Genomic DNA, 26,114 nt, shown 5'->3' with positions numbered 1-26,114 from the left:
TTGCTTGGTTCAAGCAGTACCAAGCACAGTGTATCAGTTTTGTGGTGAAGAAAACCAAGGGTCAATTTCGATATCCAGTTCCGGCATGTTGTGAGGTTCTACATTCTTACTCCATACCCTTTTCTTGTCTCCATTTCCTTACTTCTTACGTCTTTCTCACTCTCTTCTCTGTATTTTGCTTTCATGTGTTATGATGATGGTTCACAATACGTTGAGCGGCGCAGAAATGTATATAGTGTATGTACCAGCGCTCGGCAGCTCGATCCTCTTCGCTTTCTCTCACTGTACATTTCCTAATGTTTAATCATTGTTCTTCCAACAAACATATGGTAGACCTACTCCGGAATAGTCCTCAATCCTCACCTCACCATAGCCTTAATTTGCCTTACCGGCGACTCCGTACCGAACCCAGCCAAGCCCACCTCGTAAGCTATTGAGATCCTTGGCTGGCTGAAGTCTGGGTCCGGACACGGGACCCGATCGCTTGGGCGGTGGTTCTGGTCCCATTCGATTCAGGCAAGCCTTTTGCGATCGACATAGCAGAAGCTTAGTGTGCGTATTTCGGTTACATGCTTTTTTCGCTTGCTTTGTGTGTGCTCTCCACTGAAGCAATCGATCGGTCGGTTCCTGACCCGGGGACTGGAACTGGTGTTCTGTAAATAGACGAGGGTTGCCTTTTCCGCGGATACCTTATTTTGTTCAATATCATTTACATACTAAATGGTAGCCGCAAAACCGAATAAACCCGTTCCTCATTCGCACATCCGAAAACGCACAGAATCTTCCACACATCCCCCTATCCCGTATGCAGTTTAGCCCATCTGCAAAGAATCCCCCTAGTCCCTAGTATAATTGGCCGCCCGCCAGTCCCACTTTAATTTATTTAATTTTGTTTCGCTCGGGGGGATTTCCGAATATAGTTATTTAGGCTATGCCGTTTTAGGGTTGAACATATGATTGCGCATCTGGATTGTGCCATGGGACTGCTTGCATTGGACTCGACGGAGGTTGCTGTGCTCGTATATTATGGGTATAGGCAGTAGGTATACGGATGTTGTACCATGGGTTCGACTGAATGGTCTCTACTGCATATGTATATTGCATTCTCCTGTTCGGGTTATGAATGCGAAATGGTTGGTATCCTCAGCGGACCGAGGTTGTTGGTAGGTTTAAATAGTTCGCTACCTGGGCCGTTCTACTGCCAAGTTCTGTGCGAAGGGAGAACATCTCCGAGGCCACAGGGCCTGCGAGTATCGGGATCTACGTGAATCGCTACGAGCTCGTTATGTTACTCTAATAAATCTGCATTGAGTTCGATAGCTCGCTAATAACCCTAACTTATATGTATCATGTCATATCGTGTTCATTGTATTGCATTCTTTGCCGTAGAATGACTCGAAATGCATCGTATTACCCGATATACCTGGCGTAGCTCATGAACTCCCCATCAATCCTTAATCTCTCTATGTCCTCATCTCTCAAACAAACAGCAGCCGTAATCCCCCCACGAAGACTTCTAGGCATCAAATATATGAGACCCTCAAACGGATCGAACCTCGGCCTCCGCACAGCCTCCGGACAACCAACCCCCAGTCCGAGATCAAGATCATAGCACCTCACGCTCGCCCACGAACTAAGCATCAAATCTCTCGAAAGGTCCATCCCCGCAGAGAACGAGAAAACAGTCTTATCAGCCACGCGAGTCAAAAACGTCGCCAGCGCCCGCGAGTTATAACCCAGCGTCGACGTCTCGGGATCGACAGCCGCGCGCAGCCATGAGGCTACCACGCCCAACGGCTCATGCACTAGATTCTGAAGCGCGCTAGTGTGATATGTCATGTTTTGGATCAGGCCTGGATATGTTTGGGGGATTAATAGAAATCGGCGGACGTCGATTGCGCGAGCAAATGTTGTATTTGTTTCGGAGTTGAGTCGCGGGAGGCGTGCGCGGGTGATGGATTGCCAGATTAGTGCTGTGAGGGCGTCGTCGGTGGAGATGTAACCTGAGGGGAGTGTTTCTATGGCAAGGGCTTTGAGGGCTGCTAGGGAGCTGGGTTGGAAGGAGAAGTAGGCCCAGGTGCTTTTTGCTGGTGGTGCTGGGGGTATTGGGGGGAGCTTGATGATTTGATACGACAGTTCTGGGCCTGGTTCGTAAGATGAGTCTAGTAGCGGGATGATGTTGTGACGGGGTAGGTTGCCCGTCTTCACTTCCTCGTCTGTAAATGGTTCGTTTCGACAAGCCTTTGACATGAGGCGGATGATCTGGCCCTGACCCGTCATATCCATCGCGCCATGCTCAGCGACTACACTAAGCAGTAGGCCACCGGTGATAAAATTCGCCTGGACAAGGAAGACAGGAAGCTCGTCGAAAGTACCAGGAAGCGGGAGAGTCCTGCAGGGACAGATGATCTCTTCATCGAGCATGCTCATAGGGAACTCGGCTTGCCTGAGACCGTCCATTGTCGGTATTGAAGGGTCATTTCGAAGGTCCTTCACGACTAGACGGGGGATTTTCTCCAGTGGTTTTATCTTGAGGACTCCTGTATTGTCTTCGCTGGCACCTTCGTTGATGACCTGGCCGGCTACCCATGGGAAACTTGCTGTCAGTCGTTCGAGGCCGTTAGTTAGTGTGTTGATGATGGCTGAATCGGAGGCATTGTCAGGCATTGAGAAGCAGAGGCATATTTGCGTGTAAATTTTCAGGAATGGTTGTTGCCCCAGGATATCCAAAACGGCATCCACTTCAGCAGTCGTTCCTTGCATTGTGGCACAATCTGGGGTGGAAGCCATTGCATTTCCAGAAGAGGAAGAGAAAGACAAGCGGGGTTGGCGGTGGGATTTCTGCCGCATATATATCTCACAGTGCTGAAGTGAAACGCCTTTATTTCGAGAGTGCATATTGAGGTCTCTAATCTAATTACCATGGGTATCCTGACGTTCACGCGTACTAGCCTGTTCCATCTTGCGGGGAAGCAAGTGTTCCTGCGTCTTCTGGTCCACCTGCTTCTGCAACCGCTCCTGCTCACTGCCCATTCCCTCACCACTTTCCAAAATCTCCTTTTCCGACCTATCTCCAGCCTCAGCTTCGACTTCACGCTTATTTTTACGTCGCTGCTCTTCCTCCCACTGGTCCAGGGCCGCCAATGCTGCCTCTCCTTGGGAGGCCTCATAGAAATCGATGCTCTGCAATCCAACGACGTTGAGGAGTCTACCGAGGAGGTACTGGTAACGCAGGTGGCCGCTAATCACTGAGCTCGCATCCAAGTTCTCAACTCCAGAGAGACCCTCAACAGGCTGAAGTCCCGCAACGCCGAACTGAAGACTGCTGGTCCGATAGAGCAGAGCGAGCACGCCGTCATTTTCAGAGTACACATTGACTAGTCTTCCGCTGACAACGCTGCGCATACGGCGCCAATATTCGGTGTCGGATGGCGTTGGCGAGCCCATGAGAATCACTGACTCCACGAGACCGTACGCGCGCCTCTTCGCCAGCGTCTGAAGACAGGAGAAGATCACACGAGATCCTAGCGAGTATCCGATCAGATTGACGGGTCGCTCACCCTGCACTTTGTTGATCAATGCGTCCGCAAGGACCACGCCGGCTTTGTCTGATCGTGCCTTGGCCACACTGAAGGGATTGTCAGCCACGCTCGCGACCTTGGCAAGACCCATTGGCAGCATAACAGCGCTCATGATCGACGCAAAGATCGTCTTGGACAGAACTTCGCGACCGGCAAATGTCCATGCAGCACTGGTGACCAATGCACTTATGGCGTTACCAAGCTTGAGCAAAGCCTCCAATTCCCAACGGAGGGCAAACACTTCTGACTCGGAGCCGACGACTCGCCACGGAACAACAAGATCGGCAGCATCCTCGGCCCAGCCAGTGATCCCAATGGTAACTCGGAGACGGTGATCTTCCTGGGCAGCTTCTTTTTCGTTTTCTGACTTCCGTCGAGGACCACGAAGAGGTATGAATGCAAAGTCTTCCACTTCACGTGCGTATTTATCCATCATACGCCCTGTCATCCGACCTCCGTATGCACCGAAAAGACCACCGACAATAACGCCACTACCAGCAAGCGCACCAAGGTATCCTGCAACGGCAGTAGCACCAAGTCCCAGACCTCCCATAACGGTACCCAATCCAGCTGCCACAAGCGGTGCGGCAAGCCCGCCGGTGACACCAATTAGAACAGCACCAGCAACAGAGGCAATTCCAACCTTCACCTTCCTTGCCATGTCGTTCTTCTTGGCTTGTTCTTCGGATTCTGCGTTTGATGGTTGTTTCAATGCCATATCTAGAAGGCCTCGTGCGACTTTGGTTTCATTGTCATTTAGAAGTTTCACATCCAAGCCTAAGCTGGACGCAATGCGTAGCATCAAAACACGGGATAGGCCGTTATAGTGCTCGAGACTAAGCACCAACAGTAGAAGTGAATGGAGAATCAGAAGCTTTTTGGCCTTGGGAAGGTCGACAAGTGGGGTATCAGTAGGAGGATAGATTTTGCGTAGTTTTTCCAAAGACCGCTCGTTTATCTCGACTGGCACATCCTGCGACTCAAGATTTTGCGAGTCTGCACCACCCTCTTCTTCCGAAACCTCATAGTCTTGGTTGACCACTTCTCCCACCCGAAGAAGCAGAGAGTCCCTCCAATCGTCGAAGAATGAAAGCGCACTAGCGGCAGCTTCTTTGTTTTCCGCGGTGTTAGATTCGGCAAACCATGGTTTTTCATCCCCGTATCGAGGCACATCGGCAGGTTGGGTGGATTTCTTTTTGCCTGCCCCTTGCGGGGGTTGATCGGTCGGAGGATTATTGTCATTCAAGCCTTGTGTCTGGAAATTCCGCTCAATTGCATTTCGCATGTCCTTGGCGATCAAAGCAACGAGAATCGTCAAATCCCCGCGTTGAGATCGGTCCAAGATGGTCGTCAGATCCTGACCGTGGTCGCTCGCCGGAGCCGGCGCATCGTCGTCTGAAGACCCCAGGCCGAATTTGCTGCCGTGTTTCTCTTTGAAATTCTTAAACATGGTGCGTTATGGAGAAATTGGTGATGGAAAGAGTGACAGAGAAAAGATGACAAGGCTGAATTGAGGATAGAAAGAAGAAAGGAAAGGTTCTGTGAGGTATGAGGTCACCGGCTGACTCAGCTGCCTAGAAAAGGCTGGGCATTCCATCGCGAGATAAAAGAGGAATAGCACTGCTATGGTCTATTGCCGGATGCATTAGACAATACCAACTAGCCAAGGCATCATTGGCCATCGTTACCCTTGCTAGTCTCGACGACGAAGAAGTGGCCTTTGGTCTTGGACGCATAACCAAGCGCATTTCCATCCCAAGCATTCCCATCGGGACGCTCATTTCTCTCGGTCCTCATGCGCTGTATCTTCTTCCTACGCCCAAAGATCTGTTCCTTTGAGAGCGCGTCCTTCAATTGTTCCAGTCCAATGGTATTTTCTTTCATCGCTTCCGGGCTTTCATCGCGGATACTCTGTAGAGGCGCAACATCCGTAGCATCCACGCGCTGGATTTCCTTGACGAAATGGATTTGCGATTCGAGGGTCCTGAGCATTGCGGCTTCTTCTTCTTGATTGGCGGGGAGTGGGAGAGCAGAGAGGCGGAGGAGATGATGCAGCTGCTTGGGCGTGACGGATGGGGAGGACTCTTTGGCTGCGGAGTCTGGAAGCAGAGACCGGACAGACCAGGTAGGTTTCGCCAGGATAGATTCAATATCCTGCTCCGAGGAAGAAGAATAAGATCGAAGCGTATTCAGTCGGAGCAATCGAGGCCTCGGTCCCGCAAGTCGGGAAGTGCTGCGAAGTGCGAACATTGTATCTTTCAGCAACTGAAAAAAAAAAGATCAAAGTAAAAGCTATGCGCAAATTATAGAACCAAACTGTCAATTGCAAGAAAGAAATGATGTCGGAACTCTGCGGGGAGCAAAACAACGACAGCGGAGAGGCAGCTTTTTGCCTACACCGCCTTCCCACCGAATCTGGCATCATAACGTCGGGCTGGCCACCATCAACGCTCGTCATCATCACCTGCGATCAAGCAGATTTCTATTAAACGAAAACGAATTCCGCATTTCTCCTTCTCGCATTTGGTGGAAGACGCAGACTCACCACCATGGCCGCCCAAGATCCCCGTGTCCTGCTGCAAAAGGTAATCTCCCCTCCTCATCCACCCCGCGCGGTATATCGATATTGATAGCTGACATGTATGCGCATCTAGGCAGAGAAAGCATTGCACAGCGCCTCGAGCGGATTTAGTTTCTTCGGTGGACGGACAGAGAAGTACGAAAATGCAGCGGATTTGTATACACAGGCCGCAAATGCGTTCCGAGTACAGAAGCTGAGTACGAGGCCCGGATATCACAAATGAAAGCTCGGGAGATTAACGTCGGTATGATTTTAGATAAGGAGGCCGGTTTGGCGTTTGAAAAGGCCGCTTCGATCCAGGCAGACAACCTCAACGAACAAGACGATGCCGCAAACTCGTTGAACGAGGCTTTCAAGGTGTATCGCAAATCGGACCCCGAGGATGGCGCCCGCGTTCTCTCTAGTGCTATAAACCACTACGTGTTAAAAGGAAACCTGCGCCGGGCCGCTACACAGCAACAACACTTGGCTGAGGTGTACGAAGTGGAGCTGGGAGATATGAAGAAGGCTGTCGAGGCTTACGAGAGAGCTGCTGAATGGTTTGACGGGGACAACGCTGAAGCGTGAGTTCAGATGCTTGGGCTTTTCGGAACTGTTACTGACGAGATGGTAGTCTTGCGAACAAACATTACTTGAAAGTGGCTGATCTGGCCGCCCTCGAGGGCGACTACTACAAGTCCATCGAGCACTACGAAAGAATTGGCCGGTCATCGATTAACAACAGCTTGATGAAGTGGTCTGTCAAGGACTACTTCCTCAAGGCTGGTATCTGCCACCTCGCTACGAATGTATGTCGCATTGCCCCATCATGCTCCTAAGACATGCTAACAGATCAGGACCTGGTTGCAACGAACCGTGCCCTCGAGTCCTACCGGGACATTGACACCACATTTGCCTCCCAGAGAGAACACCAGCTGCTCGTTGACTTGGTGCAAGCCATAGAGCAGGGTGATCAGGAAGCATTTGCGGACAAGCTCTTCCAGTATGACCAGCTAAGCAAGCTGGACAAGTGGAAGACCACTTTACTATTGCGGGTTAAGAACAATATCGAGGAGGCGACAGAGGATTTCTCGTAGATCAGTCAGTTCTTCATCTTTTCATGTTCATGATTTGCTTTAGCCTTGATTTCGATGTTTTTACGTGATGTGATGCCCTGGTGTTATCGTAGTATGCCACCTTTCCTGGACTCAACTACAGTATACAATCTTCAAAAAAGCGCAATCATGCTCGTAAACCATTGATCTATATACTCAAATGCTTTTTTGCCCTAAACTATTCAGGACATCTAGATTGATCATCAAATCATGTCACACTGTGGTATCATATCATCCATCACAGAACCAACAAAAACAAAACTGAAAAAGACCGCCAATCCCAATTCCCACTGTCTAGTAGACGACATCCTCCAAAGCCCTCGCCTTCCTCGGGAAAACCCGCTTATACAGACTAATCCCCACGGAATCCTGCGGATTAAGCTTCGCATCAAACGTCGCCTTAAAGTATCCATGCGTACCCAGACTCTCCTTGATAAACCCACTGCGCCCACGTCTCGTCCACAATTGCAACGCCTTGAACCAGTTGACGTCCTCGGCGTTGAAGAACATGTACCGGATCGTAACGACCTTCTTGTGGATCTTGAACGGGTGGCCCGTGAGGATGGAGCGCTTGGCGACGACACGGGATTGGTCGGGTGCGACGACTGTGCCTGTTGCGATGAGGTCGAGGTTGTTAATGTCGAGGCCGTCGGAGTCGGCGGCATCGAGGACCTCGGGGTCGTCGTTTTGGGAGGATTTGGTCTTGAAGACGAGGATGGGGACGGAGCCGAAGGTTAGCGGGCCTATGAAGGAGGCGATTGCGCTGCGGCCAGGGTGCAGGTAGCGGTCGAATTTGTGGATGTTGTTAGGGGTGTTGTCGTTGGCGGAGAAAATGGGGTTTGCGACGACGCGGCGCGGGCCGTATTGGATGACGAGCTCCTCCTTTGATTTAAGGGGTTCTTCGACGCCGGAGTGGAGGGTCATGTTGACGTTGACCACCGTGTGTTTGTGTTCGTGGCGAAGGAGGGAGAAGAGGGAGAGGGGTTGGGGGCGGGTGCGGAGGGTGGAGGGCACCGCGCGGAGGTGGATGTCAACTCTGGCGCCGGGGTTGACACCGCCGGCTAGGGCTTCGCGGACAGCCTTGTTCTTGGAGCCCTTGTAGTCGGCAAATTGGAGGAGGCGACGCCAGTCTTCAGGTTCATGGGGGCGGTCTGGGGCCGTTTCCCAGGTGCTGAGCTTGAAGTTCTTGAGGCCGCGGAAGCGGGCTAGACGTTCGCGTGCGAGGACGTTGGGGTGCAGTTCGATTTCGTCGGGGAATTCGAGGTCGTCGCTTGCTTCCTTGCGGCGGCTGGCACGGTATTCTTCCAGTTGCTTCGCTTCTTCCTCTTCGTTCTGGTCGATGAACATCTCTGACTGAGGGTACTCAGAAGGTCCAGCCTCCGTCATGGCATCATTCTGGTCGGGGAAGACACCGTCTTCTGGTGCGCCACCGGTGTCCATCTCCATCTTCTCGTCTTCTTCATCCTCGAGATCCGAGCCGGAGTCCGACACATCGTCAACGAACCATGAGGCTTGGTAGTCGGAAGTACCCTTCGGGAGCCTCTTGGGTTTGGCGGGCATGTGCGAGTCGTCATCCGAGAAGTAATGGTGGTCATCCAGCAGCACACCCTTCTGCTCCGTTTCAGGCTCGGAAAGCATTTCATCTTCCATTTCAATCTCTTCCGGTGCCACGACCGCCATGTCGTCCTGCTCCGCGGTTGGTGTGTCCAGGACCTGAGTCGACTCGTTGTCGTCAACGTTCATGGCATCGTCCCGCTTGGCGCGGCCTGTTGGCAGAGGTGCAGCGGTGATTGAATCGATCTGGAAATCACCCCAGCCGGGGATATGCGCAATACGGTCCGCCTTCAGACCCTTTCCGCGAACAACACCGGTGAGCACAACATTGTCGACAACGTCCGCCGCGGTCTCGGGCCACTGGATATTCTCGATAAGCATCCAGCTGCGCTCGTCGCGCCAGCGGATTCCCTTGGGTGTTGCGGTGCACAGGGATCGAATGACGTTGGAGCACTCCTGTCTCGAATCCAAGGAGAGGACCTTCTCGACGGAGGGGAAGAAGTGGTTCATGAATGACTTCAGAGAAGACACGACCTGCGGTCGTTTCTTGGCCGGGTTGACCTTGTCGAGACCCTGAACCACGGTCACCACGTTGGAAATACCCTGACCCTCAATCGACCGCAGCAGCAACTCTCCCTGCTCCTCAACCTCAACCACGGCGGACAGCACCAGAACCACAAAATCCGCCATCCGCGCAACATCCATCGCATTCATCAAATCAAACTTGGCGGGAATATACTGCAAGTTCTGTCGGAACCGATCAACTCGCACGCGAGAAAGCTGATCCCCCGAAACATCACTAGAAACGTCGACACTCTCGTTCAATGCGCGGATTGTTGCAGCGACATCGATATCGACGGAAAGCGGGATCACGGCGACCTGGCGGGGGGCTCCATTCTGGCCGTTGAAGATACTCGTCGTCTGCGACTTTTCCTGGTGTTTCGTCTGTTGTTTCTGGCGAGCTTGGTTTCGTCGGTCGAGTTTAGACATGAGTTGCTGGTGGGGGGTCTTGCGGGCACCCCGCTCGACTTTGCCTGTACAATAGGGTTAACATTCGCTCTTCATTGAAAACTTCTTGATCCAGGATAGCGCACCCTTGTCCTGGTCCTTTAGCGCGCTCTTAGATGCATGCCTGCTCTTGTAAGGCTTGTTGGAGGTCTTGGTGGTGGACCGGTGGTGATGGACCTGGGTCGCCATATTGGCACCACTGGACCCTTTGAAGCGAAATGGAATTGAGGCCAGTTTGACTGCTTTGCAGAGTAATAGGCAATTCAACCTATCAAGCTAACTAGACGTGCTGTGGTAGATAATGCTCCAGCCGTTGCATCGAGAGGATGGAAAGAAAAAAAAAAGTGGTGGACAAGCGAGTGGATTTCTTGGCATGAATTTTGCGGACCCGCAAAAAAGTCCGCTCATCTTTTCATCTTCTCCGTCCCAGCTCTACTACCGTCTTTCCTCCTATTCTAGATTTGACAGTGTTATAATTGATAATTGGCACCATGGCTGATGCAAAAGCCCTCACGCCGGCCGAAACCCGTGAAGAAAAGAAACGCATCGCCGAAGCGCAAAAGACCTACGGCCGCGGCAAAGCAGTCCAAACCCGAACAATCAAGAACCAAAAGCTCAAGCGCAACCTCAGAGCCGTCGAAGACAAGGTCAAGGATGCGACGCTAAAGGCCAAGGATGCAGAGATCCTGCTGGAACATGAAGCGGGTTTCCTCGAGCCCGAGGGAGAGCTGGAGCGGACGTACAAGGTTCGCCAGGACGAGATCCGAGAGAATGTTGGGATTGAGACGGCGAAGAAGGGATTCGAGCTGAAATTGGAGGATCTCGGGCCGTATCGAGCGGATTATAGTCGCAATGGGCGCGATTTGTTGCTGGCTGGGAGGAAAGGGCATGTTGCGACGATGGATTGGCGGAATGGCAGGTTGGGATGCGAGTTGCAGTTGAACGAGACTGTTCGGGATGCGAAGTGGCTTCATAATAATCAGTACTTTGCTGTCGCGCAGAAGAGGAACGTTTACATCTACGATCACAAGGGTGTTGAGCTGCACTGTCTCAACAAGCATCTCGAACCACTGTTCTTGGAATTCCTTCCCTACCACTTTCTTCTTGCAAGCGCGGTAAGTCTCGATACACGTCTATATCACACGCCTGCATACTAATAAAAACCAGCAAATGAGCGGCTTTCTCAAATACACCGACACATCCACCGGCCAAATGGTCGCAGAACTCCCCACCCGCCTAGGCAGTCCAACAGCCCTCGCCCAAAACCCTCACAACGCAATCCTCCACCTCGGCCACCAAAACGGAACCGTAACCCTCTGGTCCCCCAACTCGCAAACCGCCCTCGTCAAAGCCCTCGTCCACCGCGGCCCCGTCCGCTCCCTCGCAATGGACCGCCAAGGCCGATACATGGTCTCCACAGGCCAGGACCAAAAGATGAACGTCTGGGACATCCGCATGTTCCGCGAAGTCCACTCCTACTCCTGCTACCAACCGGGCTCCTCCGTCGCCATCAGCGACCGCGGCCTCACAGCCGTCGGCTGGGGCACACAGGTCAGCGTCTGGCGGGGCCTTTTCGACGCCGCAGAGGCAGACCAAGGCAAGGTGCAAAGCCCCTACATGGCCTGGGGCGGCGACGGCCAACGCATCGAGAACATGCGCTGGTGCCCCTATGAAGACGTCCTGGGTGTCACGCACGACAAGGGCTTCGCCTCGCTCCTCGTCCCGGGAGCCGGAGAACCCAACTTCGACGCCCTCGAGGCAAACCCCTACGAAAACACGCACCAGCGCCAGGAGGCCGAAGTCCACGCGCTGCTCAACAAGCTCCAACCAGATATGATTTCGCTGGATCCCAGCTTCATCGGAAAACTCGACACCATCAGCAACCAGAAGAACCAGGAGGAACGACAGGCGCGGGACCCGGATTACAAGGCCCCCGATCCCATGGAGAAAATCAAGAACAGGGGTCGAGGCAGGAACAGTGCGCTGCGGAAGTACTTGCGCAAGAAGGGGCGGAGCAATGTCATCGACGAGCGGAGGCTCAAAGCGGAGCAGTTGCGCAAGGAACATGCTGCGAGGCACAAGGACAAGGTGCGCGCGGAGAGGGAGGAGTTGGGGCCTGCATTGGGGAGGTTTGCGAAGAGGGAGCTGTAGTCTTCTTTTACAGGCTTTGTGTTTGTTATTCATTGTTTGCTCCGCCTACCAAGACGTGGAGTAAACCAGATACCCTATTCGAGAGATGTCTCATATGACGAAAAGTTCTGCATATTCGGCGTTGGACTAGTTTGCTAATGATAGCCATAGATCTGTATACACATTGGACCAATTCAATTAACATACTCTAAATATCCCCCCTCATGCCCTAAAAGAAAAAAGAGTCTACTCATCAACACTCCCCGACCCCCTCGGCGCACCCTCCTTCCACCTCGCCAAACTAACCTCATACGCACCACTCCCCTTCCACGCACTCAGAATCAAATCCACAATAGCCCCCATCCCCTTCCCATTCTTCACCTCCGCAAAAACCGTCGGCCCCCCTTCCCTCATCTTCGCCGCGTCGCGCTCCATAACAGAAAGATCCGCCCCCACAATCTCCGCCAGATCAATCTTGTTCACAACCAGCAAATCACTCCCCGTGATCCCCGGGCCTCCCTTCCTAGGAACCTTATCACCGCCAGCAACATCAATCACATAAATAATGAAATCAGCGAGTTCACGACTGTAGTTGGCCGCGAGGTTATCCCCGCCGGATTCGATAAGCAGCAGGTCTGTGGAGAATTGTTTTTGGAGGGATTGCAAGGCCAATAGGTTCGCAGAGATGTCCTCGCGGACGGCGGCATGCGGACAGCCGCCTGTTTCGATTGCGCGGATGCGGCTGGGGGGGAGGGCTTTGTGGCGAGTTAGGAATTCGGCGTCTTCTCTGTTTCTTTGTTAGCAGTCTTCTCTTTTATTGGATTGAGTGGTTTTGAGGGAGTAAGGGAGGGGTACCTGGTGAAGATATCATTCGTGACAGCCGCGATGTTATACTCGTCGCGCAGGGCACGGCTGAGTGCGAGCATCAGGGCTGTTTTGCCTGATCCGACGGGTCTGGTTACGTTAGTCTATACCTCCGCTCGCAATTACAATGGAGAAGAATGGGTGACATACCCTCCAATCCCAATGGTAAACGCTCTATCCTTCCAATCGCGGTCCTCGATCAGCGGCATCTCGCGGTTGACATACGAGCCCGGGCCGTCGAGGATGTCGTGCGAGTGGCCGTGGCCGTTGAAGGGGTCATCGTGGGAGTGGGAGTGGGAGATGCCGTTGTCGTGGGCGTGGGAGTGGGACATTTTGGTGGTCTTGTTGGAATTGCAATTGATTGTTATGGAAATGTGAAGAGAGTGAAGAGAGAAGAAAAAAAAAGTGAGGGGAAGCGGGGCCTATATCGGTGATGCCGTTCGCGGCGGAGACTGCCGGATCGGCTATCAGATGCTACTGCTAATACTACACTTGCATTCGCAAATTAAGCACGTCCGACCTATATGTTCGACATGACTACGAGTAAGATAGTAGACAACAATGACGGGTGTAGGAATTGCATCCGAAATACAGAGTACAGAGTATAGAGTGAAGAATGCCGACTCGGCCATGGATTGGCCGAAAGTATATATGGCTGGTATATATTGGCCGGTTTCGAGCCTCTTGAATTCATAAAAGACAAAGCAATCCCGGATATACGGTAGTAAACGATTATGATCTTCGCAGTGACAAGCAATGCTGCCCACGCCCTTCCAAAACATGACGCAGTAAATTATTTCCAGACATTCAATAAAACCCAACGCCAGAGTCTGTCGCCAATTGTAAAAAACAGGATATCAAAGCAGTAAAGCCAAAAGTGCCAAGAAATGGAGACCTCCAATATGTCCAATCGGCGGAGAATTGCAAACAATCAAAAGGAAAAAGAACCCCAAACAAAAGATTAAAACATAGCCTCGCACTGGTATCCAATGGTACGCCAGTTCCACGCCTCTTCAACTGAAATATGACATCGCAAATAAATGGTGATGCGAAAATGTAAAATAGAAAAAAAAAAAAAAGACCAACTGCAAAGACTATGCGCCGCCTTTTTGCTTTTTGGTCACTCGAGGACTGGCCTTCACCTTGGCTCCTCCTTGAGGGCCAGTCCCGTTGACCTCGGGTGCACCCCCAGAATCATCTCCCTCGACCTTGATTGTACTTTGTCGCCGCCGTTTGTTGCTCACGTTGGGACTTGCGCTGGCGCTGTGTGCGTTCGGCTGAACCTGCCCTTGTGGGATCATGCCAGGTGCGGCCAAGTGACTAGGGGCTGGGCTGGCGTGTGCCGATCCGGTAATGTGCGGCGAACCTTGCGCACCCGGCAACCCTAGAGGATGCATTCCCGGTGATGCAAATTGCGCCGGTCCGTTCAATGGGGGTCCTCGTGGGGGCTGCCCGGGTTGTAATGCTGGGTTCATGGGCGTTGGCATAAAGCCCATGTTAGGAGTCTGTTGGGTTTGTAGGGTGCTGACGAGATTCCGTAGTGACTCCGTGGCAGACATCTGAGGATTTTGTTGGGAGTGGTGAAGCAACATTTGCATTTGCGAGATGGTCTCAGCGACCTGCATGACTGGTCAATGGTTTGCTCGGCTATAGACTGACGAGGGCACTCACCTCCAGGAAACTCAATACTGCAATCGGGACCCCGTGATCAGTCACCATCGACTCGGGCAAAGTGAAAGAAGGCGTATTTGCTTGCTTTTGCTGGCCGCGTTTGCCTGTGTTCTTGGACACCTTGGGACTTTGCTTCTGCTGCTCAGCCTGCTCCAATGCCTGCAACTGAGGCCGAGGAAGATATTCCGTATGATTCATAACCACAATATCCAACATTTCGATTTTATGGTTGGCATCAAAGTATGCACGTAACCGCCCGTTTGTGAACAACTAGTGGGAACATTAGTTAGAAGGTGATCGCCTTTCCATGCGAATACGAATACAAACCTGTGAATCATTCATGAACCAGTAAATAAACGAAGTCTTTGCACTTTCGACAATATGGCCGCCGCTTGGGGATGCAGTCTCCCGCACACCCTCGACAAGCATCTGGATATGGCGGATACCACTGTTGAATTGCGTTAGGTAGTAGCGTGCTAGTGCGGGAGTCGATATTTCGAATTGCTTGGAACCCGATTGACGGTTGTAAACACCCTGTCGCAAAACGCCCGCGGGCGAATAAAACCGGTCAACGAACTCTTGCCAATACAGAAGGTCATGAGCTTCATCCCGACTCTGTTCCACGTTAGCAATTGTTTCCTTCCATATCATTCAACCTCGTCGACGCGACATACCCTGAAGTTACTCAACTGTTCTGCAAAGGCGTTAAGGTATAAAGTCGTCGTGCTCTTCATGCCCATGCGCTGCTGTAACATGAGGTTCTGCTGCTGCTGCGCTTTGAGCTGAGCCTCCTGTGCCGTCATGGCCGGCGTGGGTTGCGCGCCCTGCTGCAGGCCTTGTGGGCCTTGTGGGCCTTGTTGAGGATGCGGTTGCGGCTGTGGCTGCGGAGTATGTTGCGGTTGCTGCATCGGTTGTTGGGATTGTGGAAGTTGCTGATGGGGCGGATTCGGAGTCGGCTGCGCCTGGGAGGTTGCCGCCTGTGGTGCCGGGGGTTGAGACGAAGGTTGCGGCGGATTCGACTGCGGCGTGCTGCTCCCTTGGTGAGGAGCCGGGCCTGGTGGCGGCTGAGGGGTGACGCTTTGTGCTTCGTGGATATTTTGAGGTTGTGCTGCGGCACGTTGTTGAGGTGTAGGCTGGCCGGGCTGTCCAGCATTGCCCGCCTGCTGAGCTTGCGCTTGCTGTGCCTGTTGAGCTTGGAGGGCGAGTAGTTGTTGCTGCTGCGGTGTCTGCATCTGAGGCTGTCCGTGCGGCAACTGCTGAAGGTGCATCTGTTGAAGGACCGGTCGCATCGCGGGATTTCCCTGCATGGCCGCAATTTGAGCCGTGTTCAAGTTTTGGGTGCCATTGGGCAATGAAACGGGGAGGGCTCCGTGCTGCTGCTGCTGCTGCTGCTGCTGCTGCTGTTGTTGTTGCTGCTGCTGCTGCTGCTGATGAAGGATCATTCTTTGCCGGAGCAATTGCTGCTGTTGGTGTTGTTGCAGTAATTGGGGGTTGTTCGCGACTGTAAGATGAAAATGGATTTGATTAGTCCGGTGTCACACAATCTGAAAAAGAAAAAATCGGTCCACTCACAGTTCTGCGGGAATTGATGCTGCTGGAAGAGATGCGCTTGGGTCGGGCCCAAGTGAGAGAGAGCATGAGCATTTGGTACGGGACCCCCAGGACCAGCCGTCCCAGCACCTGGAGGCATGGCGCCCATCATCGGGCCAGCCTGACTGACTTGGGGTCCTCCGGGTGCCGACACACCGGGGTGTACCTGTTGGACCATTCCGGCGCCGGGGTGAATAGCATTTGGATGTTGAGCGTGGGCCATCGGATGACCAGGAGGCAGACCAGGATGTTGCTGCATGCCTTGATGGGCAGCGAATGACTGCGCCATCATCATTGCTGGGTTACGAAGTCACCGAGCACGGGGACCCGCGCGAGAGAGGGAGAAATAAATAAAACACGAGGGAGGGAGAGAAAAAGCAAAGAAAAGAGGCAAAAATATTATAGGAATAGCGGGTATCGGGGTATAGAAAAGAGATCTAGAGGGCGTCTGTCTTGGGGTCGATCGAGAGCGCGCCTGACGTGGAGGAAGACAGAGAGCGAACAACAGGGCCGCTTTTAGCGTCGGGGCGGAGGCCAAGAGCACCCACGGAAATCGGCGTCAATATCGGAGATGGAGACTAGTGCAGCAATTCTCTCTCTCTATAGACACTCTTTCCTCTTATTAAGCGCCAGATAGCCGAGGAGTTTTTCTTTATGAGTCCTCCGTAGAAAAGAGAAAGAAAAGAGATCGCGGCGGGTGGCTGGTAGTGGTTCTGGTAGCGGTAGCGGTAGTGGGTGGAGGACAATCGGGGGAGTGGGAGACGACTCCAACGAGGCGAAAGATAGAGATATAATGAGATAGACACAAACAGAGATTCAGGTATGGAAGACTCGTTTGACAGCGCGTAAGGAGGCAGAGAGCGCGATAGAGACGAGAAAGAGAGAAAGAGAAGATGGCCGTCTTGTCTGGCGTCTTCGGCCACCAAAAAGGAGAAGCAGATAGCAGATGATACTGTACAGAAAACGAAGATCTGGATCAGCACCAGCAGGATTCGGCAACGGTGCAGTTCATTGCGCGATCGAACAATCTTTTCTTTTCTTTTCTCTCTGTCCGTCTCTCTCTGACTCTTTGCCTTTTCTTCCTTCGTTTGAGGCGCTTAACTGTTTCCCTGCCACTCCGGCGCCTGCGCGACACTAACCGCTTTGGGAAGGTAGGTCACGTGAATACGGATTAATGTTACTGCGGCGGGTTTGATCTGCTATATATAATTTTTTTTTTCTTCTCTTCTCTCATTATGTTCTTTCTTCTTTCCTCTCACCACCTACAGTCCTCTTGGATTGTAGATTGACCATGTTCATCTCCTGATCTTACAGCTGGCCTGTTCGACTGCATGTCATGATTTGACATTATTTTCCGCAGCAACTGATCTATCTACACGACTGCTCGCTGTGTCTGATGCTGCTGCTGATCAGACCACACTCACTTGACAGGTCAATTTGGCCCGAATCATCATAAGGTTGGTGCATCTTTCTATCTCTTTCTGCAATTGTTCTGTCATCCCCTGTTCGAAGATGACAACCATTCTCTTCTTCTTTACCACTCTGGAATCGCCCATGAAGAGATAATTCGGACCTTCCTTTCCCGGTTGGTCTGCTACTTGCCAGTATATCTTGTCTGAGAACTTTTTATCGCTTTGTTGCTTTCAGTAGTTTTTATGGACTGTTGCTAACAACGTTTCAGCATAGGAATTAAGTTTCGTATACTCGTCGTCGATAGCATATTAGAATAGACTACATGGAATTGAGCAATGGATTACACTCTTTCTCGAACCTCAATGGCACTCGCATATTGTAGGATTTTCATCGTATCTGAAGGGTAGTATGTTGAGCCTGCCTTAGCCATGACTAGGAATGATCTCAGACAGGCTCTCAATCCTCGAAAGGGAAATCCTTGTTGACCACCGCCTCACCCAATTCGCCCTTCTTTACCAGGTCTTTGACTTGATCAAAAATCCTTTGCTCCTCTTAAAAAAATAATTCAGTAAATATCAAGCATCCTCAATAGTCCCTTTATACCCTTTTGATGCTATCATGGAAACATGTATCAGCAACATGACCACTATTACAAAGAGAAAGCAAGACCGACCAATGTCGCTAATCATAGCAGGCTGCACGCCATAGATGTGCACAAACGGACGAAGCTCCCTCGCAGGACGTCTCTCCTCAAACATAATCGCATCTGCCTCTGCATGTCCACCGTGCAAACCGACGAGACTCCTGGGGTCTCCCCCAAAGTCATTTCAACGTCCGACGGAACGGAATGATAAAGTCACGCCGAAAGCTGTGCAAATGCGTCGTGAAATTTTTTTCTCTAATGTCCAGGTAGGGTTTGCTGAGCGTTTCGAGGCGCGAGATGCGGGCGTTTTGGGCCTTGAGTTTGGAATTGAGTCCGCCTAGGCGCTTTTGCATTGTTTAGAGCGTAGTCATAAGGGTCTCGCGTCCTTCTTTTGGCATGTTGTTGTCCTTCGATGATCTTCACTGTTGCTGGATGCTGTTCGTTCATTTTCAAAGCTCAATCTGTTGACTGGCCTCAGTATCTTGCTAAAGCTGGTTCCGTGGAACAGGTGACATTATGTCACTTTTTTAGAATGATCACTTGCTGAGAATAAAGATGATGAGGTAAGAAAGGTTGAGAAGCAGAAGGAGAAGTACGCCTGCTCTGAGGTTGTGGTCCCATTCACTGCTTCGCTTGGACCCTAGGTTTGCATCAGTAACTGGCAGTCAATTCCCCTTGTTTCTTGTAGGGACCTATCATGCTGGAATCAATGATGTCTCAAAGCATACGCCGAAGGTAGAATTCATCTTAACAAATGGAGGTCAGATGATAACACTACTCCGTAGTTAGGGTACGATTCAACACGAAGATTAGCGCTTAGCAGCCGGTCCTTTGAGAATCCAATATCTTCCAATAAAGACATAACTATATTTTCAATTATTGAGTCTTCCGTACACGCAGCTGGTAGAAGAAGAAAAACCAAAAAAAGAAAAAAAAAACATGCAATACCCAATAACTTGAATCTGCTGCGATGACAAATCAATCACGTGCCAGATCTCGCCGCCCGAAAGGGAAATGCAGCAGAGCAGAAAAGACAGAACATTGACGTACGACCCACGACCCTCGTCCCCTCCAAACCAGCTGATGCAGACGCTCGCTACATACAACATCAGCCGCCTGTGAAATTCTTACAAGATTCCGGTGGCCGTGCTCGCCCCGGATGTACTCGTCAATGCATCAAGGCAAGTTGCTTTCGTCACTTGCCCGTGTCCGTCCTTGTCGATTTATTGCCCGTCGTCGCTATCCGGCCGTCCTCGCGTCGTGTTCTCCTGCACGCCGATTTCATATCTCGAGGAATTATCTCTCTTCGACGCCGTCGGATCCTACTGGTGGGCAGAATCCGGTGCCGGAAAATGTTGCCAACGATGTTTCGACGCTCAATGGGTTTCCCGAGGGTAATAGCGAAACTTCGAACGCTGCGATACCGCCTACAGAGGCTCCGGGGAAGAAGGAGCCCGGGCCGTATGGATCGGGGATACGCAGGGCCTTGAGGAATAGGAAACCAGGGAAAGAATGGACGCCGCCGGCTGCTGTGATTCCCGATTGGTTTCATGAGCGGAATACGGTCATTCACAAGGGTGAAGGGCAGGCTGGGGTTCAGACAACACCACAGGTCTTTATAGACAAGACAAATACCGAGAAGTGGGCGGAGGACACCCAGAAGAGCGCGCAGGGTGGTGACGGAGAAGGAAGCCAGCCCGGATCTGATGAGTCCCCGTCGGAAAATCGGTATGCTCTGTCGGAAGCATTATGGGAGGAATTGTGCGCTTCCGCTAGGGCAGGAATACGGCTTCCGCCTGCAAAATACGCAAAGGAACCTTCTGCGAAGAAGACGCATTTGGTTCTTCACTACCCGGGTAACGATGGGATTGTCTTCCTGGATGCAGTGGTCAAAAGGCTAGCGCAGGAGTTGGGTACGGATCTGGTGACGCTCAATGCTCAGGATATTGCTCAGCTATGCAGTGAGCAGGATTTGGCAGACAGCGGCGTGACCTCGCCCATCAGATCACTTGGGTATGAAGTATATCGTCCGTCGCTTTCCGAGGCTTGGCAGGAGGATGGCGATGCCGACGATTCAGATATGATGGACACTTCGGGTCCATCGACAAACTTCAGACCCAGTTCAGGGAGTCCAAAATTCATCACCATTGAGAGCTCGAAAGATGCTGGCGATATTCCACTGCCGAACTGGCTCGGTTTGAAGTCCCTCGTGGCTTCAATTAGCGGCCCTGCGGACACTTCCGGTTCATCTGGAGCACATCCAAGCGGCGACCGGGTGGAGGACCGACGACTGCGGCTTCTCCATGAGCTCCTTTCCTTGTCATATGACAAGCCCGCTCCAAAACTGTCTGAATCGAAAACACCAGCGGAAGGCTCTTCTGAAGCCCCCAACCATGAACCATCTCGCGACATCATTGTGCAGGTTCAGGACTACGGCGAGATCCAAGGCACCCGGGAAGGTTCTCGATTTGTATCTCTACTGCAGCAGGTCATCCAAGAGCGGCGAAAAGCTGGATCGCGCGTACTGCTGGTTGGGACAGCAGCCCAGGACGTTGGTCCTGACTCGCAAGACGCGTCGAGGCTCATGCAGAATGCGTTCGATGACCACTTCTCCCAAATGCTCGTTGTCACGCCGGCCACGAGCTCGCAAGAGGTTGAAAAGACCTTTACGCAAGACCGTAAGCGGCGGACTTTGGACATTAACGTCCGGCATATGCAAGATATGCTTCGGACACGACTTTATGAACATGCATCGGCTACAAAGGACGACATTTTCAACACTCGCGCGTGGCCGTTAGATCCCACGATGATCAAGGACACCGGACTCGAAGAGCGGTATTGGTCGTATGGCCAAATACACTGGGCCGCCACGCTCGCGCTAGGAAGTGTCAAAGGGGAGGAAGCATTTGGTTTCGAACACATCCAACGTGGATTGGAGATAATGCAAAGCACAGACCGTATCAAGAACGCGTGGTTGCAAGAACGGCCGCCCAAAACGAAGACTTCAGACTCCAGTAACGACAGAGAAAAGTTATTAGTGTCGTTACGCAAGACCTGCAATACCCATGAAAAGAAACTTCTGAACGGTGTCGTGGACGCAAAGAACATCCGCACGACATTCTCGGATGTTCACGTCCAGTCCGAGGCAATCGATGCCTTGAAGACACTCACCTCGCTCTCCCTCATCCGCCCTGAAGCCTTCACATACGGTGTCTTGTCGACAGACAAGATCCCCGGCTTACTACTGTATGGACCCCCCGGTACCGGTAAAACCCTCCTGGCCAAGGCCGTGGCACGCGAAAGTGGCGCTACAGTCCTGGAGGTCAGCGGATCCGACATCTACGACATGTACGTCGGAGAAGGAGAAAAGAACGTTAAAGCCATCTTCACATTAGCCAAGAAGCTAAGCCCGTGCGTGGTGTTCATCGACGAAGCAGACGCCATCTTCTGCTCCCGTACCGGCTCCAGCAGCCGCACCTCGCACCGCGAACTCATCAACCAGTTCCTACGCGAGTGGGACGGAATGAACGACCTCTCAGCCTTCATCATGGTCGCTACTAACAGACCCTTTGATCTAGACGATGCAGTCCTGCGTCGTCTCCCGCGACGGCTTCTCGTCGACCTCCCCACAGAACAAGACCGCCTGGCGATCCTCAAGATCCACCTCAAGGACGAAACCCTAGACTCAACAGTGGACCTCGCCGAACTGGCCCGTCGAACGCCCCTCTACTCCGGCTCCGACCTCAAGAACCTGTCTGTATCCGCAGCCTTGGCCTGCGTTCGCGAAGAAAACGACGCAGCAGCGCAACACCAGGGCCCAGAGCCTTATCAATATCCTGCCCGGCGGACACTCACCTGGACGCACTTCGAACGCGGTATGGAAGAAATCAGCGCATCCATCAGCGAAGACATGTCATCGCTCTCTGCGATCCGGAAATTCGACGAACAATACGGAGACCGCAAGGGCCGACGCAAGAAGAGTCCCGGATGGGGATTCGTGCCTGCGAGTGGTGACGAAGGAGGGACTGATACGGCGCGTGTGCGGACCTAGAATGGTTTTCTCTTCCTCTTTGGAACGGTTTTCTTTGTAGCTTGGAATATGCATGGGCCGACATGTAAACCCCCATGCTTGTTTTTCTTTTTATTTTTCTTTTCTCTTATTCGTGTAATATTAACGACATGACCGAACTTGATGCACTGCGATATATGTATGAATAGTCAAAACATAGAAATGAAGCTATATACACTTACCCTACTCCACCCGTACTAGGGGCAAACATCTACAATTCGGGACTGCGCGGGGCGGAATCCCGCCTTATATCGCCTGACACAATTTTCTCCGTTTGCCATTCCTCCGCCACTTGTCGCCTTTGTCTTACTTTCCTCTCTCTTCCTACCAGAATACCATGGCCTAGTCATACGAGAAGCACATAGCGAACAACAAGAGAAACCCCCGAAAAGAAATATTCTCAGTCTCACAGTCCTCCAGACCAAGAACCAGTCCATCTTCGCTACCTTTTTGTTTGACATCACCCGTCGGAAAAATCACCCACCCTTCCCTTTATACCACCCTATATACCCCCAAAACAAAATGACAAGCCCCGAAACTCGCGACGCCGCGATCCGCGAAGCAAAGCGCTACATTCGCGACATCGTCCGCAACGACTGGTGCTTCGAGCCCTCGACGTCAACCACAGGCCCACGCTTCCAAACCGCCTGGCCGATCTCCGAGCGCGAAGTTAAGGAATGGCGGCCGCGCGACTATGAAGACTCGTGCTCTGAGTTCGAGCCGGAGAGCGATGATGGGGATGCAGAGCTGGAGAGGGAGAGGGAGAGTTTGGGGTCTGGGCCGGAGGAGCGGAGGAGGAGGTGGAGGAGGGCGGTGGAGGAGGAGATGCGGTGGAATGAAGGGTTGAGGACCTGGATGGAAAGACGGGATGCGTGGTCGGGGGCTAGGACGAGGAGGGAGATTAGCGAGAGGGAAGAGAGGTTACGGGATGGTGGTGCTGGTGCTAGTGTTGCGGTTGGGGATAGAGCTGCTACGGGCGTCGGTGCTGCGACGGATGCTGACGGTTCTGTGCTGGCGGCGAAGACGGAGGAGGCACTTACGCTCACTGGGAGTGATGCACAAGAAGATAAACCGCAACAACCCACCGAGTCGAATATCACAGAATCCGACCCTCTACCTGAAGACGACCACCAGCATCACGAAATCCCCTCCCCAGACCCTTCTTCGACGCCCTACTCCATCGCCGACGAATCCTACATCCCCATTGTCCCGTCCATTCTCTCTGAAACAAACCCCATCCGCGCCTCCATCACACCAAGCATGTACCCCTCCATCTACAGCAAAGTCATCGTGCAATCCCTCACGCCCACAGTCCCCATCAACCTCGCCGATGTGACAAAAGCCATGGTACAAGGCTGGAAAGCAGACGGGCAGTGGCCGCCGAAACCCACCACCACCAATATTGTTCTGCAAGACGATGCGACGGTGAAGAAGAAGGACGATGGTGAGAAAGAGACAAAGAAGAAAGGGGGTGTTGCGAGTGCTGTGCGCAAGGTACTGCATTTCTCAGGATTCCATCCGCATCATCATCCGTTCCATCGGAGGGGTTCGAGTCATGGGAATGGGCATCATCATGAGCATGGGGGGAGTCCAGGGCCATCGAATGAGGGGAGATAACCTGCTCGTGATGAGGATATAAAAAGGGTTATGATGTGCAAAAACGAGTGACGACTTTGGATTTATATTGGGTTTTGATGTTTTGATGCTATACGCAAGCTAGTTATTGTGATTTGATGACGGTCGAAATGATTCTGATGATCTTTGGGGATGTATTTGGTTTTATTTGCATTGGTATATCATACTATCATTATAGTGTGTAATTCATGATGATCCTTCTGGGTTGTCCTCGGCCTCGGTGGTGTATGCGTGGAACAGCAGCTAAACCATTGGCATTGGTCAATGTTCACTATAGGACATTGCATCTACTATTTTATTGTGATTTCTTCTGAACTCCGCCCTCTGTGGCATGATCTCGTGTTTGGCGGGATGCCATCATATAGTCATCCTTGTATAATCCTGTCGGAATATGTAACCGGAAGACACTACACAACTACACACCACAACCAAACACAATCACAACACCATGGACCAGTCAATACACCCACCTCGGAAAATCCTCCTTGTCGTGACAACAGGAGGATTCACCCATGCAGCCCCCGTGCTCGAAATCGGTAGAGCGTTAGCATCGCGCGGCCACACCATCGAATTCGCAACGCTAGAGGGCCAGGAGGACTGGATCAGGGACAAGGGGAAGTATGACTTCGTCACAAAAGTATATCTCCTAGGCCCTGGCCCGACAGACGAGCAACTAGAAGCGCACTACCGCCGCTCACAAGCATGGGATATCTCCAAGGGACTCGGGGCGTCGATGGAGTCCAAGTACATGTTTGACTCGTTCTGGCCGCAGACTTACCACGGTCTCAAGAGGATGATGAATAATCCAATGACTAGGCCCAGTATGATGATTGCGGATTTCTTCGTCGACGCTGTCAAGGACATCCACGTCGAGTATCGGTTGCCCATTGCAGTGGTGTGGCCTAACATGCCCTTCCTCATGCTACCCTGTCCCTACATTCCCGGCCAGCCGGGCTTTCAGCTTGAAGGCACGCTTACCTCCGAGACGGCGTCTATGTGGCTGCGCATCAAGAACGAATTGGTCGTGGTGATGGGGCTGAGGGCTATAATGAAGTGGATGAACTGGACTAAGCGGATGCGTCGGGCAAACGGTGTCTATAATCCTCCACATCATCTTGAGAAGCCGGATTATCTGGTCTTGGTGAATTCGTTTTTTGGGATTGAGATTCCGCGCGATTTGCCGCCTACGTGTGCAGCGGTGGGACCGCTTCTAAGCCCTACGTTTACGCCGTTGAATGAGAGTTATCAGGCATTTCTGGATACACATCAGTCGGTTCTGTATATCTCGCTGGGCACACATGTCATTGTGTCTCATCAGGATGCTGTTAAGATCATGGACGGCGTTGCGCGTCTAATGCAAGAGCAGCTAATCGACGGAGTCATTTGGGCTATTGGCAAGAACAGCCGGCAGGATCTTGACGTGAACTATACGTTCCAAATTAAGGGCAGCAATATCCAATCGAGTGAACTGATGAATAACAAGCACTCCGACTGGCTCTTCCCCTTCTTCGCCCCCCAGCGCGCCATCCTAGACCACGACTCCACCAAACTCTACTTCACCCACGGCGGCGGCTCCAGCGCCAACGAAGCCCTTTACCATGGAAAACCATGTATCTCCATGGGCTTCTTCTTCGACCAGATCGCAAACACCACCCGACTAGTCGCAGCCGGTGTCGCGGAATCATTAAACAAGTTTCACTTTACTTCTGATGAATTGTACACCAAGGCAAAACAGATCCTCCATTCCGACGGCGATGGACATTACCAGCGCAATGTTCTACGCATGAAACGCATCGCACGCATTGCCGCAAAGCGCAGAAACTATGCAGCAGACCTGATCGAAGAGCTCATGTATGATAATGAACTACGTCTTGATGATGACGGAAAGGAATTGCGACCTATGCATCTGCAGACTGCTGATATGCGCATGCCGGCGTATAAGGCTAAGAACTGGGATTTGTATGCGGTTAGCGCGCTGGGAGGGCTGGCATTTGTGGGCTCGATTTGGTTTGCAGGGAGATTGGCATGGATGTCTCGTACGAGTGCTTTTGAGGGTTTAAAGAGTGTTTTCATGTAGTTTTCTCATGATAGGATAGACTGTTCCCTGGGCACTACTGCAGCTGTTATTGTTGTATTTCGAATTGTAACTATGAGATATCAATGACTATCGCTATATTCTATACAACCAAAATAGTAATTTTGTTGCAAACGATTGCTACTTAAAGCGGGGAATATCTATAGGCATCACCACACTGTCATCCTTCAGAATACAATATCACGT

At 52.0% G+C, this 26,114-nt stretch overlaps 11 protein-coding genes across 11 annotated transcripts; 5 read left to right on the top strand and 6 right to left on the bottom strand.

Annotated features, from left to right (window-relative positions):
• Window positions 1-1,410: 1,410 nt before the first annotated feature.
• On the bottom strand, window positions 1,411-2,763 carry ACHE_40828S (uncharacterized protein; the record flags this gene model as incomplete). The annotated part of the gene is made up of 1 exon (XM_043279070.1): window positions 1,411-2,763. The coding sequence occupies one exon, from the start codon at window positions 2,761-2,763 to the stop codon at window positions 1,411-1,413; it is 1,353 nt and encodes a 450-aa protein (XP_043136786.1).
• A 150-nt stretch (window positions 2,764-2,913) lies between these two features.
• On the bottom strand, window positions 2,914-5,031 carry ACHE_40827S (DUF726 domain protein; the record flags this gene model as incomplete). The annotated part of the gene is made up of 1 exon (XM_043279069.1): window positions 2,914-5,031. The coding sequence occupies one exon, from the start codon at window positions 5,029-5,031 to the stop codon at window positions 2,914-2,916; it is 2,118 nt and encodes a 705-aa protein (XP_043136785.1).
• A 221-nt stretch (window positions 5,032-5,252) lies between these two features.
• On the bottom strand, window positions 5,253-5,831 carry ACHE_40826S (uncharacterized protein; the record flags this gene model as incomplete). The annotated part of the gene is made up of 1 exon (XM_043279068.1): window positions 5,253-5,831. One exon carries the CDS (start codon window positions 5,829-5,831, stop codon window positions 5,253-5,255), a length of 579 nt encoding a protein of 192 aa, XP_043136784.1.
• A 299-nt stretch (window positions 5,832-6,130) lies between these two features.
• sec17 (alpha-soluble NSF attachment protein SEC17) lies at window positions 6,131-7,238 on the top strand (the record flags this gene model as incomplete). The annotated part of the gene is made up of 5 exons (XM_043279067.1): window positions 6,131-6,166; window positions 6,236-6,359; window positions 6,419-6,725; window positions 6,776-6,950; window positions 6,999-7,238. 5 exons carry the CDS (start codon window positions 6,131-6,133, stop codon window positions 7,236-7,238), a joined length of 882 nt encoding a protein of 293 aa, XP_043136783.1.
• A 312-nt stretch (window positions 7,239-7,550) lies between these two features.
• ACHE_40824S (small subunit rRNA maturation protein TSR1) lies at window positions 7,551-10,007 on the bottom strand (the record flags this gene model as incomplete). The annotated part of the gene is made up of 2 exons (XM_043279066.1): window positions 7,551-9,844; window positions 9,905-10,007. 2 exons carry the CDS (start codon window positions 10,005-10,007, stop codon window positions 7,551-7,553), a joined length of 2,397 nt encoding a protein of 798 aa, XP_043136782.1.
• Window positions 10,008-10,309: 302 nt separating this feature from the next.
• Window positions 10,310-11,969, top strand: UTP7 (WDR46/Utp7 family protein; the record flags this gene model as incomplete). The annotated part of the gene is made up of 2 exons (XM_043279065.1): window positions 10,310-10,933; window positions 10,986-11,969. 2 exons carry the CDS (start codon window positions 10,310-10,312, stop codon window positions 11,967-11,969), a joined length of 1,608 nt encoding a protein of 535 aa, XP_043136781.1.
• Window positions 11,970-12,194: 225 nt separating this feature from the next.
• Window positions 12,195-13,144, bottom strand: ACHE_40822S (urease accessory protein UreG; the record flags this gene model as incomplete). The annotated part of the gene is made up of 3 exons (XM_043279063.1): window positions 12,195-12,735; window positions 12,804-12,902; window positions 12,963-13,144. The coding sequence occupies 3 exons, from the start codon at window positions 13,142-13,144 to the stop codon at window positions 12,195-12,197; spliced, it is 822 nt and encodes a 273-aa protein (XP_043136780.1).
• A 762-nt stretch (window positions 13,145-13,906) lies between these two features.
• ACHE_40821S (LIM domain-binding protein) lies at window positions 13,907-16,368 on the bottom strand (the record flags this gene model as incomplete). The annotated part of the gene is made up of 5 exons (XM_043279062.1): window positions 13,907-14,431; window positions 14,484-14,753; window positions 14,811-15,098; window positions 15,158-15,984; window positions 16,056-16,368. 5 exons carry the CDS (start codon window positions 16,366-16,368, stop codon window positions 13,907-13,909), a joined length of 2,223 nt encoding a protein of 740 aa, XP_043136779.1.
• Window positions 16,369-19,288: 2,920 nt separating this feature from the next.
• Window positions 19,289-22,180, top strand: ACHE_40820A (ATP-binding protein; the record flags this gene model as incomplete). Its single annotated transcript, XM_043279061.1, has 1 exon — window positions 19,289-22,180. One exon carries the CDS (start codon window positions 19,289-19,291, stop codon window positions 22,178-22,180), a length of 2,892 nt encoding a protein of 963 aa, XP_043136778.1.
• Window positions 22,181-22,720: 540 nt separating this feature from the next.
• Window positions 22,721-23,815, top strand: ACHE_40819A (DUF4050 domain-containing protein; the record flags this gene model as incomplete). The annotated part of the gene is made up of 1 exon (XM_043279060.1): window positions 22,721-23,815. The coding sequence occupies one exon, from the start codon at window positions 22,721-22,723 to the stop codon at window positions 23,813-23,815; it is 1,095 nt and encodes a 364-aa protein (XP_043136777.1).
• Window positions 23,816-24,281: 466 nt separating this feature from the next.
• ACHE_40818A (glycosyltransferase family 1 protein) lies at window positions 24,282-25,910 on the top strand (the record flags this gene model as incomplete). Its single annotated transcript, XM_043279059.1, has 1 exon — window positions 24,282-25,910. The coding sequence occupies one exon, from the start codon at window positions 24,282-24,284 to the stop codon at window positions 25,908-25,910; it is 1,629 nt and encodes a 542-aa protein (XP_043136776.1).
• Between the last annotated feature and the right edge of the window lie 204 nt (window positions 25,911-26,114).

This window comes from Aspergillus chevalieri, chromosome 4 (assembly GCF_016861735.1).
Source record: "Aspergillus chevalieri M1 DNA, chromosome 4, nearly complete sequence".
Lineage (NCBI taxonomy): Eukaryota > Fungi > Ascomycota > Eurotiomycetes > Eurotiales > Aspergillaceae > Aspergillus > Aspergillus chevalieri.
Note: the sequence above shows the minus strand (reverse complement) of the source record. Positions and strands in the feature narration are given on the sequence as shown.